This window comes from Vanessa cardui, chromosome 11 (assembly GCF_905220365.1).
Source record: "Vanessa cardui chromosome 11, ilVanCard2.1, whole genome shotgun sequence".
In the NCBI taxonomy this organism is placed as follows: domain Eukaryota; kingdom Metazoa; phylum Arthropoda; class Insecta; order Lepidoptera; family Nymphalidae; genus Vanessa; species Vanessa cardui.
Window position 1 is genome coordinate 2,409,826 of NC_061133.1, and position 16,153 is coordinate 2,425,978.

Sequence of the window (16,153 nt, forward strand, 5' to 3'; positions counted from 1 at the left end):
GCATAAAGGGTTAAAATATAATTTTAAATTCGAATTTTAATTAGTCGTAATTCTTTCTGTTGAGATTACTTTCTTAACTTTTTCGACCATTAAGATGGCATATATAACATAGAAGCACAGCCTAATAAAACAAGATATGGCTTTTAACACTGCAATTTAAATTTAAACGAATAATTATAAAATTATTGTTTAAATCGAATTCCATTTATGTATTTAATTTTATGTTTTAAAGATGTGCAAATACTTTGTTTTCATTGAAATATCTCTAATTATTCTTAATATTAGTAAAATAGTTTTATTTTGTTAAGAACGATTGTGGCTTCAAAAAATTTAATTGCTTTACTTGCTGATTACTTCGAATTGATAACAGAAAACTATTTCTTAATAATTCTATATGATATAGAACAAGAGTATGTACTCACTGAAAGTAGCAAGCAAGTGTGTACGTCGCAAAATACGCCCACTTTCAATTTACAGTCAGGAAGTCTATTTCTCAATCAGTCTAATCTGTATAATTTTTAGAATTTCTTCTTTGTCGTTGTCTTCATATGATTTTATATCAAAATACAACAAACAATAGTGTATATAATGAAGAAACTTATTTAAAAATCTGTATATACATGTATTTAGACCAAAGCTAGACTGTCATTTATAATAATCTGATGTAAATATATTTCATAACGATGAAAGCTTTGCTAGAATAACTGATGTACACAAATGAAATTTGAATAGAACAAAAGCGTCGATAAAATATGAAACGCTTATGCCTATTACTGAGAATTAAAGCCGTGATAGTCTACATCGCATCGGAATTCCGCGAATCTTAAGGGAGTATGGTTATTTTTAAGATAACATAAATTTTATTGATACAGCTCTCACAAAAGAATTTGCTCGTCGTCTCGACTACATCCTTAGAGAGAATTAACATAACTTTAATTGGTATAGTCATATTATTAGAACTCGTAATATATAAAGCGAATATTGAACGTAAAGAGTTTAAATAATTTTAAATATTTATAATGAGTTTGTGAAGTTTTTTTTTGTCCATTCTCAGTCTCTTTAATGTTATATGTGAGAACTGTTATTGTACTAATAGTTATTAAGTATTTGTTATATTGTTTATCAACGGCTGTATGTTCTTCAATTAAATAAATAAATAAATAAGTATTCTAGTGATAATCGTGTAATTAATTATTTACTAATATCTATTTCCCACTTTAACACCTCTCTTCTCTTTGAACTGTTTATAAATAGATTCGACTGTCTTGTTTATATAATCAATATACTTCATGTGACGGTGTAGTATAAGTAATTACTAAGCATATTCAATGTTTATTATAGAGGGAAATCAATTGATATAATATTGTCCTTGCATCGTCTCTGACTAATTCTGTTGCATTAGTAATAAATAATCAATATTTACAATAGAATATCCAAGCATAACTGTTGTAGTGTCTCCTCTTAATAACTTTTTTTGTAATAGCTCAAGAAATCAATTTTTCTGGGGAATGGAAACTCAACCTCATTTGTCGCCCAAAAAATTCACCATTCAAAGATGAATGGTGTTGATATTTTTTTCCATTATACACAATTAATCTTTTAAATTCAGCTGATTCCATTTTCTTTCTTTTTGAAGTCTATGTCTCTGTCTATGTCTATGAATGAGAAAGAGATAACAATCTACATGATCCTTTTAAATTGGTTCAGATAGTTTTTAGATAACAATCTTCATGTTGTGGTAGGTATATATATTTTTAAACCAATGAAATATTATTCTAAAAAATATGTTTATAACATTCAAAAGCCTATTATTTGGCTTGGAGTGTTAAGTAAAGTATATTGAATAGGCCGATTGGAAAGTAAAGTTCATGATGGAGGGAGTGCGGCGTGAACGATTTTTTTTTTGTCTCGGGCTGTTTGCGTTTCGATCTTGTATTTATACTTATTTTCCGACATGTGTCAGAAAATATTTATATATCCTTCATGATTGATTTCATAGACTTAAGAAGACTCTCATAGGGTATCATAAGCTTAACTCTTAATTCAAGCCTAAGTCAAATTTGATCAAGATCAAATTCTTTGCAATTGGTTTTCAAACTATCAATTTCAATATAAATAAACTAGTTCAAATTCAACGACTGCACTGCTATCTCTTTTATACGTGTGAGATGGACAAGGATAGCGTATCTTTTAGTCGTGTCACATTGTTTAACATCAGTGATTTGGTACAATGTAATAAGCACCCATAAGTCAGATAATATTTAATCAACTCAATCTTTGTCAAGAGATCTCGCTCATATTGTTAATATTACTTCTGATTAAAGATTGAAGGAGATTGCTTTGGGTGAGGAATATTAGGATATCTGTTATTCTGTGTTCCAGGGGGAATTGAATGGAAGTGATTCTGTGTAACATCTACCCCACAAATTGAAGGTGAACTAATATTGGAATTTATAATATATTTTATGTGAGTTTATAACACATACATAGTATAAAACAAAGTCGCCTACCGCTATCTGTCCCTATGTATGCTTATATCTTTAAAATTATTCAACGTATTTTGATGCGTTTTTTTAAATTGATTAATTGATTCAAGAGAAAGGTTTGTGCGTATAATTCGTGCTCAATATGGTAAGGAAGTACTGGATTATTTAAGAGGTTTCTAAAATGATTCCGTAAATAAAAACATTCTTTGTGTTTACATTGCAAACGCCGACTGTACCCTACTAGATAGAAGAAAATAATGCAAAGTATTGTACACCTCCAAATGGTCTTCAAAAATGTTTCAAATACTTACAGAAGCTGGTTTAGCGTAGTCCGAACTAATATTTCTTGAGCCATTAATTGAGCCATAGCCGGTTGAAGTTGGTGAGCTGAGGCTACCTCCAGGGGAACTCAAGCGACCTGGGGAGCTACCACGTCCGAGTGGTGACCCTGTTCTACCAGGAGAGTTGGTTCGGCCGCCCGGTGATCCTGTTCTACCACCGGGACTGCTAACCCTGCCAGGGTTTATGGAGTTTTGTAGATCAGCGAGCAGGGCATCTGGAATTTTTATATTTAAAAGTTAATAAAGCTATTGTTATCAATTTTTGTTTGTTTCAGAAAGAGGTACTTAACGTATAAAACAATAATCTTCGCAATTAATTATCAACATTTAGAATATTGAATTAATGGTGTTTAATTTCATATACATGATATAGCAAATTAAAAAGTACCATTCTTTAAATTCCCTATTGCTGTACCTCTTCTGCCTCTGAGAAGAAGTCTTTCAAATATAATATGACAGGAGACATGAACCACACGACTTAAATTGATCTCCACCCATGTACAACTATTATAACAAATCTAAGCCATTTCTTAAATTGACTGGCATTGAATACACTGGCAATAATAGGAACCAATATATTACACGCCTGGAGCACTTAATTACACTGTCTAACCATAAACCAGTGTAACAACATACATATGCTTATAACATGTGTATATTTTTGAATACCTGAGTTTGTTGCCGGTTCTTTGAGGTTGAAATTTGCATTTCAAACCGGTGGCAGATTTACTTTAAATTTGATTTTGCAAAATTATGAAACAATCTTGTAAATTCAAATAATACAGAGTATGGTATGTTTGGTGGATAAAAAGATCTTGTCGATACGATTGGTTGAAATTAGAATTAAAGTAATTTTGACCAATCTCCTTAAAAGCTAATGGTTTCCTGGTTGGTTTTGAGTGGACCTGGTATTTCAGACTGCTAATGGGAAGAAAAAAAATATCCTATTCCGCTTGGACGAAGTCGGGAAAGACAGCTGGTATCTATACCCTACGGTTTAACTATAGTCATCATTATATGTATAGGACAAAGTGTATTATTATTGTTCCAATAACATCTTCCTAGAAACTATATACTTATCAGTAGTGTTTTGTAACTATAAAGTAATATCAACTTGGCTCATTTCAGATACGAGTAATGGTTCGTTAGTCATGATGTCATGTTAGTTAAAATAAATCGAGGGACTTCTAATTGGCTTCAATGAACTCGCATTGTATTCACAATTAACTTAAATGTCATCAAAATTTGAAGCATTTAAAGCTTTTTCATACATTTCTATGTCGTATAGTATTAACATATACACGTACAAAAATTCTCGTCCACACTTATCCTGATTATAATAAAAAACAAGTTTTATTTCGGGTGAGTTCAACGTTCTTAAGACAACCTTATATACAGTTAGCAACCGAATCTCACATTCGAAAAAAATTGGTGTACGATCATAGCGTTCGTGAATTCTTATCGGTCAACTTGCATATAGGAGAGCATTATTCATGAGATACGACAGAGAGCTCTCAGTCGAAGACGTCACACTTAAAATTTTTATGGTTTCTGTCACACAAAGTCAATGACCCTTATATTAACGATATAATTAATTAAATATATCTTTATATATTAAATGTTTAAAAAATATACCCAATCCCTCGACCGCTTCGTATACATCTTCGTAATCCGTTTGAGGTTGCAAGTTCGTATGACTTTTCAATATTTTCCCGTACACATCATCGTTTACCGAATAATGTGCTTTTGACATTTTCAAGATTATTCAAAACAAAATTATTATTTATGTATCAATATTTCAATATATTTAATCACTCACTTTAAAACTGAGTCACTGAGCCGTAAGGGTCTTCATTAAATTAAAAAATAAGTTATACAGAAAGGGCTTAAAGGATTCTAAATATAAATATAATATCCTTTGCCCTCAAACGTTAAGGCGCGCGCGACTCTCTTATGGACTTATGCAGTACTGATTCACCTCGAGCGCAGACCGCAAAAATCACGCACGGCCTAAACGCATTGTTTTTTTTTTATGTTCACAGATATCGAGGATTCATCTATTTATGTTGACTAAAGCGCTAATTTCCCGTATCTATAAATTACTTAATTATCTGTTTATTTTATCTCTATTTACATTTGATAATAATAATTTATTTCGGCTAACGACCGTAAACATAATTGTCATATAAATATTAGTATAACTCATAATTAAGCTTTTAATTTTTGTATTGTATATAAATGTTTATTTTTTATTTTTGTGGGTAAAGCGCTTTATGCGCTTAAAGGTGGAAGTTCATCAATGGTCGCGCTGACGCCGCTGTTATAATGACGACGCGTCATGGTATGACGCTTGCTTTGCGGAATTCGTCTCGCTTGTCTGTTATAGGCTTTGAGTCAAGGAATTAGTATGTTTATTGAGTACCGGTCAGATATAGGACAAAGACATGGACTTTTTTTTTCGAATACCTAAAACTCTTTGTAATAGCTACAAGAATACTTAACGTAGTTTTGCTTTAAACTTTTAGTTCATGCAAATTTTGTACATACGCACGCTCACACTTCTAATTTATATTTTGTATTATTTCCTCATTCTTATAATAATTATGTAAATGTACACGACATACATGACTATGTAATAATAATATATATATAATAAGATATCATAACACGGATGACTTTGATCACTTTAACATTGCTTCATTAATTGATTGATAACTGTTAATATATATCTAATATGAATGTAATTATGTTTAGTCAATAGTTTTAAGCCGCATGTCGTGACCTCCTAGGGGGTCACAAAGTGTTAATCGGGTCAGGTGGTCTCTGGTTAAAGAAATGAGGAAGTGTTTGTAGGATAACGCAATAAAAATTTTTTTAGAGAGAAATCTATGGCTGTTAATTAATTATAATTTGTATTTATTTGTTTACTTTGCAAACTGTTTAAAACAGTTAGTTTGAAAAATGTTACTTTTAACAGTGATCAAATTTTGATTTTCTTTTCTTTTTTATGGCTTTTATTGGTGCCAAGTGGACACAGATTATATTTTGATAATTTATTTAAGCCCGTCATATGAGTCAGCAGGTACCAACATCTTGTCAATCATTACGATACTCTTTCGTCGGTCAGTTTTTATCTTAAGAATGAAATTGTCGTTTTTATAGCCTTTACATAGTTTCAGTGTACTTTTTTGATATAGACTTGCATTTGCAAATAAATAAAAGATACTATGAGAAATATACTATTACGTTGTAGGTTAAGGAGGAGATATCAATGTATTGACGCAGGTAGTGACTACAGTTTTTTGTTTAATCTTTAGTTAAACAACAAAATAAAAATAAGCAGCTTTATTTAAACAAAATTCCATTGAAAGAGAGAAATCCCTATGAACTATGAGTAATGATAATATATATTATTGAACAAAATTGTAGGTTCACATGCCGCACCGATACCGGCTCACAAAAGTTGCTTGTTAAGCAACTGCTTTGTGATTAAATAGCTAAGATAAGATACATTACAAGACTTTCCTAATTTAAGATAGGATCCTATCAAAAAACAAACAATTAAGTAATACAAATAATGGAGATCTTAAAATGCACTGATAAACTTCTATAATTTAGGTCAAAGTACTAAGACTGCCATGTAATTATCTATTTTGACACAAAAAATGTCAACAAATTTATTTACTTATACTTAATCTTAAAAATAAATATGCGTATGTATTTCTCTGACAAACTTTAATTAAAAACATAAGCAAAAATAACATACTCAAGCGCCTGCTCATTTTCTAAAAGCAATGTATTACTATGTGCATTAGTAATCACATTTTTGTAGGCACTTTATTTAGATGACATTTTTGAAAGATAGCAATACTAAATAAATTCTCAAAAAGGCCATCTTTATGTGCTTTGGGACATTTTTTTTAATTGGAATAAAATGGAATTAAAACCAAATCCTCCGTAACTTTTGTTAATTTTATATAACATGAAGAATAATATAGTATCTAATACCATTTTTAATTTTTAAGAAACAATAATGCGTACATTTTAATTTATAGAAACATTTTTAATTATTAATAACAGCCTTTGTTTGTTCTTATCTATAAACAAATATTTTATTCCAATAACAGTAAAAAATAATGAAAAACCTGTACATTTCCCACTATTGAACTTCATTTGATTTTACTGGTCTGGTGCTTATTTGATTCACCTGTTCCAGTGTGGGTTGGTGGACAAAGATTCGGCAGACTTTCACCTGATATGCAGGTTCCACACGATATTTTACTTTACCGCCGAGCCCGAGATGAATTACACACACAAATTAAGAACATTCAGTGTTGCTTGCCCTGGTTTTAACCCACACATAATCAATGATAATCACATGTTCTCATTCATTAAATAAAATGAATGGCATGAATTATTAATAAATAATTATTTATTGATTTACATCAACCTTATATAATACATCATATCAGCATAAAACTACTAATTCCTTGACTCAAAAATATATTACATATTTCTCGTATATTTGTATATGTATTCAATAAAAATTTGTGTTATTTAAAGTCTTTGAAGAAATAATGGTAATACTTTTGTGTTTATAGAACTTTCGGCATTCTTCCCCATTTATTTCCACGTATTTATGTTTCTCATCCAGTTCACACTTCACTTTTATAAACATTAGGTATGGAAAAGTTATGCGTATGAATATATAAATCATTATTTAATCTCTACTATTTTTTTGTCAGCACATTATACATTATGCCATCAACTTTTAATAAAAATTTGATTGTTTAGATTTCAGATTTGATACTCGAAATCCCTTTAAATATGAAGTGTAGTAAAGTACGTTATTAGTCATTTTATTTTTGAAACATTACAGTACATTTTGCTTTTGAAAATTTGAAATTATTTCGTTCTCATTTAATACCAATTTGACCGAGGTCAAGACCAAACCATTATATAACTATTAGCTTAGATTACCTAATAATAATATATATTTATATAAATAATGTTTTTTAAATATTCAAAAAGAGTTACTTCAAAGTTTCTTGCCGGTTCTTCTAGGTAGAATCTCCTTAATGTAGTGAACCGATGAGCTTTACTTAATGTATTTTTTAAATGACGAATCAAAAGTGCTTGTAAAAGCCTACTTGAATAACGTATACATATTTTTGAAAACGAGTGGGTGCAACAAATATGTAATTAAATTATTCATCATAATTCAATTACATATTCTACCTAAAAGAACCGGCAAGAAACTTTGAAGTAACTCTTTTTAAATATTTAAAAATACATTAATGTTTCTGTTATGACCAATTATTCAAATAAAGTAAAATGAATACATCCAAAGATTTATATCTTTGAATACATCTAAATAATATAAGGCAAGACGTAAAAATAGGGTTCAATGGAAGACGACGAAAGTGTTTAATACGAAGTATATTGTCAATGCAATTCTGTAAGAGCGATCAATTCGCTATACGATCGCAAACCGCAAGGTTATCTGCAAGTTGACACGACCCTGATATCGACCATAGTGCTTTATTTCATTTAGAAATTGACCAAACGTACGATTCCCACTTACTTTTACGTTAATTTATTTATATGTAAGCTATCGACTTAACATCCAACAAAAACACACTCAAAATTCGGTCAGCTTATTGATGACAAAATCAGTAATATACGTCAATCTACACAAAGCTTATTAGTGAAGTTGTAATTATATACATAGAACGTAAGACTACTTGAATTACTAGTAGTAACTGAAGCTATTCTAGTCTTAGAATTTGTCAAACTCGAGTTTCTCGATATCGTTAATAATATATTTTAAAAAATCTGCTACTAAATCGTAAAATTGTAATGTTTGTCTTTGTGTCGATATGGCGTTTATATGTAATTAACTTATATAAGGATCGTGTTGAGTACAAATATAGTTTCAGGTCCCTTGAGCGCATTATGGAAATTTTCAAGGTATTCTGTATTAACAAAAATGGTGATAGAGAACAATAAATCAAAGTGACGATTTTTGGAAAAGTTTTTTGTAAAATGTAACCTAATATGAGAGTAAACAGTTAAGAATGTTTTCTTGGAAATATTGAATTTGAGTGGATTGAGATAATCGGGTGAAAGATTCATGATCTATTACACGCGATTGCGCAAATTGTTTACGGCATCGACTCCCGAACGCTCCAGTAACACGTTACCGATATAGAACAAGGTCGTACAATAAAAGCGACTTGACTCATTGCAGGTCACTCACTAATCCGCTATAAAATGCACTTACCAAGATATGAACTGAAATCACTGAAATATTTTCTCCAATCCGTCGAGTTCAGTTCAGAATCTTCCACTGGTCCACGTTGTACACTGTATTTTCGCTCTAGCACGGGGGAGAACGAGACGGATTTAGGGGATGCGGAGCGCGTGCGCACGGACGCCATCCCTCACGTGTGGGGTATAAAAGGCGCAGCAGATCAAATTTTCAGGCAGTCGTAGTACGACTACGACTAGGAGTAGACTGGTTAATTTGGTGTGTGAGACGAAGGGTTATCTGAGGCGCGAGCGATACCGGATGATAGCGCGGTCACACTACAGAGCTGGCGAAAACGTTACGCGACGTTCTATTCCGGTCATCAGGTTGATGCCACTGACGTTATATTTCATAATATCGTCAACGGGCTTCATTAACCTATTTACTTTTACCTGAAAATCTAAAAGGCGGTCACCTATACAATTTCAAATTATAGTAGGTTTCGACAGGTATAACAAAATTAGTTGATATTTTGGGCGGGTTATGTAACCGATGAAAAATACAAAACGAGATTTTAATAAAGAATATAAACAAATATAAAATAATAATGAATCATAGATCAATGTTAAGGCCTATTCATATTTGCAATTGACAATAGAGTTAATAATTACATAAACATTCTCTATTCGGTTGTGGGCGGGCGACGCCCTACAAACCCAGCGAAACTCACGTGAACGTTACGTTAACATAAATAAAATTAAAAATATATTATGAAGTATAAATATACATCGTTACGAAAGATAATAATTAATTTTATAAAGCTATCCGAGGACTATTCTTGTCGATTAAACGTATAGTTTAATTCATTTTGTCTGCATTGAATCAGTTTTAAATGGCATAAAAGTAAGCAAGTCAAAATAAGTTTCAAGTCAACTTTATCATAATAGACTGAAAGCTTCGAAAGACATATGGTCAAACCGGAGAAAAAGACTGAGAGACAATGTTTTACATTTTAACTAAAAAAAATAAAAAAAAATTAAATTCCACGAATTTTTAAAAATAGAAGATTCCATTTTTAAAAACTGTTTACTATAATTAGTGGCACAGCATTGCGTGACAAGCTTTGATTATCCCAGAGAAAATTGTGTTCGTGGGAACGACACGAAACGAAATTGATCCACAGCATTGCTTTAAGACGAAATGCTTTAAGACTTCTCTGATCCATTGCAAACAATATACATATAATTATATAAAATTTCTTTCAACAGGATTTCAACATCATCGAACGACCAGTACGATGCGTTTCGGTTACGGAAGCTTTCCTACAAAAATGTTTGTTATAAAACAGATAAAAGAACTAAAAACCTTTGATTTTACCTATTCATTTTCAACAATTAAATCTCCCATTTTCAGGCTGTTGCTGAAATTTCGATTTTAATACTTGTAGACCGGACTGTACTTTTTATTTTTTTTGTTAATAAAAACTGTCATACTTAATTCATATTAGAAAGTGTAACAGCTACCATTATCAATTATTCTACTGCCAAATATCCCAGTCAATACTCAGTATTGGTGTGTTACGTTGAAATATACCATACATAAGTCAATGTAATTGTAGTCACAAGGGATACTTCTTAGATCTTGTGCTGCATTGTCAGTTAGAAATACTTTGTATTATTTTTGCAAATCCCATGGCGGTAACAAAATACAGTGGAAGGTGTGTATTAAAAATATATATATTTACAAACAAACGATATACACGATAACGTATAAAGAAGATATTGAGTTGTCTAAAGAAATGCTCATTAAATTTATATAATCAAGAGTCTACAAACATATTATTCCAATGTCAGTTAGACAAGATATTTATTTATAAGACAATGTAATATATAATTGACACTTGTCGCGTAAATAGTGAACATTTAAAACAGATGGAGCTCAGCTACTTTTAAAGCAGCTCCTTATAAGTTAAACTAAAACCTCTTTTTTCAGTAAGGTATTAAAAATTCGAAATTGCCAGTTTTAAATTACTTAAAAAAAAACCACATGTGTTAAAAAGTATTAAAAACAATCAATGGTATGCCATTTTTACATTACAAATATTCCCTTAGGTATACCTCTTTAGGTAAGTGTTTGACTTGTCTGAAGAACCCAAGGAATGGTAGGATTTGGACTTTCACTTCGTCAGACGACCAGTATACCGATACCGGCTTAGGTTTATTTTGACGTTACATTTTTTCTCTGTATTCCATTGATAATAAAAACGACATGTGGGATTCTGAGTGGGCGTATGGTCCAAGGCTACTGTATGTTAAATAAAAGCAATAAATCGTAAAAGCCTTTGAAGATCATATTATCGTAACGTTAGAGTGGCATAAATGTTTTTAGTTCGAAATTTGAAATTTAATTTTGTTTCGGCTAACACCGTTTAGTATTTTTTAATATAGGAACTTAAATTTATGCTATAGATTAGTCAACTATTGACTTTTATTTAATTTAATCGATACAGAAAATCACACTAGTGTACAGAAAATTAACGCCCTATTTTTTGCTCCTACTAATTTCAAATGGTAATCTGACTCATGTTTCTGTTCAGCCAAGTATGACATTGTCAAGAAATAAAGAACCAAAACATTGCTCTTATGTGATTTTGGCGAAATAATCTGTGCCTTGTCAGCACAACTAAAAGTCTTAAACTAAGAATTGAATTGAATATTGTTCTTTGGGATCAGGTTGATTTTAGTTCTACTTTATTATATAATTCACTTTTAGATACATACATAATACATACATTTTAAAATTATAGACTTGTTGTTTTACGAATTTACGTATGAATATAGTGGCAACGATGGTTTTTGGTGGGTTTGTCTATTGTAGCCAAACAGGCGTGTTACCATAAACAAAATTTACTTGTAGAAAATTTATATTATAATATTTCTGTGCTAATCCATAGGTACCTAAGGTAGTCAAAATTACATTTCAATAACACATTACACACTATCATTGATGTTTATTATGTTGTAACTCAATTTTTGAAATTAGCGCATTCTATTTTTAAAAACTCGTTATCATTTTGAAACATTGTTTACAAGCATCATACAACGACAATAATAAATAATGCATGAAGCTGTCAGTAGTGATCTACGTCAAATTTCACACCGTATCGAGAAGGTTGTGGCAGAGGATACACGGACATATTGTTCTAAACGTAGTCTATTATCTCGTATTGATAAGAATTTAAACAGACAAGTGTGTATAAACAGACACATCTTGAATATATTTAACTAATACAAGTAGAAATAATTTTATAGCAAAGAAGATCGAAGACGGAATCCATAATAAATAATTAAGCTTTATACTTAATTGTTGTGTCTGGTTATATAGCAACATAAATCTTGTGAGATAATTGTCCCTTTGTATAATGCTATGCCCTCATTATTTATAGACCATAAACAATAAAGACTCGGGGCGCCTAAATGCTACGGTTTCATGATTTGATTGACTGTTGACATTTATAATACATACAATCAGCAGTTTGAAAGTGTCAGAATCTCAAATGTCAGCCAAACAATTACTTTAACTTATAATAATACTTTAAAAAAAAATGACAAAAGCAACCGCCTATGAATAATGTATGAGTGTATTGTTTCGTTTGTAATTATTCTTGTTGAAAGAAAACTTGGCGTTACAGTCACCGCTCAGTATTACACACGCGCAACAACACTAATTACCTAATTCGTCTCACACATCCATATCATTAACTGTTACCGAACGATTCAGAACAGAATCTCACTCACAATATCCGATAAGGAATCGATATTCGAACTTATAAACGCCAATACAATGAACCAGTATCGGTAAGGTTCACGCGTTAACGGATTGATGTCGAAGCTACGACTGGCGAGGTTCGGACGCTGTACCTAGGCGTAACATACTGTGGGACGGCTTCGAACGATCTTCGATTCATTGTGGTAAGGAATTACGCGTCAAATGGGGACGTGTGGGCGACGAACATATCTGTCCGTAACTAGTGTCCAGGCTGGAAGGTCGCAGCCTGGTCCGTAGCGGATCTCGAGCTAATTTTCTCGGAAGCCACCGCGAAAGGAAATGCGGGACGCGATCGGCATTTCAAGGAATTCTCCTGTTCGCTTCCTATCTCGGCGAGACCGAGCTTGATTGCAGTCGGAGCGGTACAATATGCTAAGAAAAAAATACATGCTTTTAAAATCGACTCAAACAAAAGCGTTTTAATGACGATGACGAAGAACAAACCGTAACGAATCATGGTCATTGCCGCTCCCATGCCCAACAAACCATAAATAAACTTCGGATGTACCTTAGAGGTGACATAGATTAACCGGTACGTTTTGAACATTTTAAATACTTTATTCTAGAGAAACCGCGAATTCTTGTAAATCAAATGCTTAAGGCTACCCATAGTAACCGATGTTATATAATTATGATTTGGGAATTGATAATTTATGACTTTTATAAAACTACGTCAATCAAATCAGTGGGTGATGACCATGTAAGGAAGCTTGACTTTGAAGCATGTGTGAGAAATAGCCTCATCATTATAACGTTGAATCGTGATAGACTAAATTTAGTTTAATTAATTAAAAATACCATTACGTTATAGACGCGGGTAACAGATAAGGATATACAATTAGCAAATTGGTTAAACTTAAAGGCTGAAAAGAAAATACTTATAAGTTTTAGTTTCAATTTGAAAAAAGTTAATGTTGCCATATATAAATCCTCGACTTACAACTGACCATATGAGTTAAAGTTTATCATTAATTTATTTAAATATATTTAATTATGTGGGTTTAATTTATATTATAGCTTAATCGTTATGTTTTTTTAAATGAACTACAACGAAATAACATACATCAATATGTATTATTCAGTAGACTAAAAATTGAGTACTTTAAAATAAAAAATAAAACCTTTTTCTGCAAACACTGTATAATAAGATACATCATTATAACATATTAAAAACCTTATTTAAAACTAAACTTTTTATATTGACTGTTGAGTATCGATACTGTTGTATATAATATCATCATGCTATCAATACTTTAGACCGAAATTTCAACCGCATGTCGTGAAAACTCATTTAAAAATTAAGTACTATTAAATTTATTATTACTAAAATTACTATTATTTGTTATTATTATTATAAAAGTACTATTAATTATTAAGAACTATTAAATTTAACACATAAAAAATATTTAAACAAAACCTTCTTAGCTTCAGTTACTTTTTACATTACGCACTCTAAAATAAAACATGTACTCTATTTGATAGGGAATTTAATCGAAAATATTTTCGAATCGAGTTGATACTGACTACTTATAAACACAAGAGTCATTATGACTGTCTATGAAACATTAACAAGAAGTAATTTAAATAGTTATTTTATTTAAATAGACATTTTTATAGTAGTATCGTTATTACTTTTGTTAAGAAATAATCGCAAGACCTCCCGAACATCGAGCGCTACCAAGAATTACCATACCGTGAGAAATAATCACACCATGCATTCCTTGAAGCTACCACCTGTTGCCAGCGTCGCTGCTTTGTTTCGCAAGACCTCCCGAACATCGAGCGCTACCAAGAATCACCATACCGTGGGGACCATTCAGTGATTTACCGATTTCGTATATAAATATGTAATTCAGACTACAGAACTTCACTTTTTGTTCTAACATCGAACAGACTGTCACGTATATTATAAATTAGAAATAATTAATTGTTAAATTAAATTATTTAAATAAACGTATAAGTTAAATTCGTTCGGTTTCATTCTGCATCCTCAACGGCAGCCCTACGTAATTGGCGCAGTCGGTAGGATGCTCGCGGAACGTTTCGCGTAGAAGATTTCCGTAATCGCGTGAAGCCCCGCCGTAGCTTGTCTAGCTGCTGCATCCGTAGCATCCGAATCTACGAGTAGTGCTGCACGAGAGGTATCCAGACATCGATAACGCAGAGAGACCGAAACATGTTCATGTGAGTACACTAGATTCTTTTTAGTGGTTGCTCAATCCTAGCCTAACTAACCTGTGTGTTAATAAAATTTGCCAAGATTTTTCATTTAAGAAAATCGAAGGAACCTAGGATAGTTATTAGTAGTAGGCAAACTTTCGTAGATAATAGAAGAGATATTAGTTTAAGTAGTATAGAAGAACAAACGGAAATGTCTGAGTTAGACACCATTTATAAAGCCTTAAGGTTGGTACCCGAGTTCGACGGGAACCCAAATGTACTTACTAGATTTTTAAAATTATGTGATCAATTGGTAGGACAGTTTTGTAGTGATAGTAGTAGTGAATTAAGTAGGTGTGCTCTTCTCAACGGAATTCTTAACAAAGTAACAGGCTCTGCTGCTCGCTTAATTAATTCTAATGGGATTCCATCCGACTGGCAAGGCATTCGAACTGCTTTAGTGAACAACTTCGCGGACCAACGAGATGAAACCGCTCTATATAACGATTTAGCTATTTTATCGCAAGGTTCTAGCACCGCGCAGGAGTATTATGAGCGTTGCCAGAATCTATACAGTACTATAATGACCTATGTAAGCCTGCATGATACCCTTGAGACCACCATTAATGCTAAACGAGATCTTTATCGTAAATTAACGCTTCAAGCGTATTTGCGAGGTTTGAACGATCCCTTAGGATCGCGCATACGTTGCATGCGCCCTGAGACCATCGAAAAGGCATTAGAATTCGTACACGAGGAGATGAATACTATGTACCTACAAAATCGGAACCAAAAATTACCTGACAAAAAATCTATAAATTCTATGTCCGTACCAAATCATTTTGTAAGTGCCTATAAAATGCCTAACCAACAGTTTTCAATGCCCACGCCTAAACCTTTTAACTTTAATATACCTGGCCCTTCACGCCCTCATTTCGTTCCACCATCTACACCGCAATGGAGACAGAATCGGTATCAACCCCGCCAATTCGGTCCAACACATACGCAACAAATTTTTAGATCGTCACCGCCAAATTATAACCCTCAACAAAATAACTTTCAAATAGGTTCACGTCTTAACCACCAAG

The 16,153-nt window shown here is 32.0% G+C and overlaps 1 protein-coding gene across 5 annotated transcripts in view; it reads right to left on the reverse strand.

Moving 5' to 3' along the window:
* The window catches only part of LOC124533839 (paxillin), a 71,455-nt gene that overhangs the window by 21,140 nt on the left and 34,162 nt on the right, over window positions 1–16,153 (reverse strand). For 2 of the 5 annotated variants that reach the window (XM_047109375.1, XM_047109373.1), the window contains exon 2: window positions 2,798–3,042. In XM_047109375.1, the coding sequence (XP_046965331.1) occupies window positions 2,798–3,042 (245 nt within the window). Of the gene's footprint in view, window positions 1–2,797; window positions 3,043–4,462; window positions 4,786–9,110; window positions 9,338–16,153 lie in introns of those variants that run through there. The other 3 variants (XM_047109371.1, XM_047109372.1, XM_047109376.1) reach the window with 3 other exon arrangements.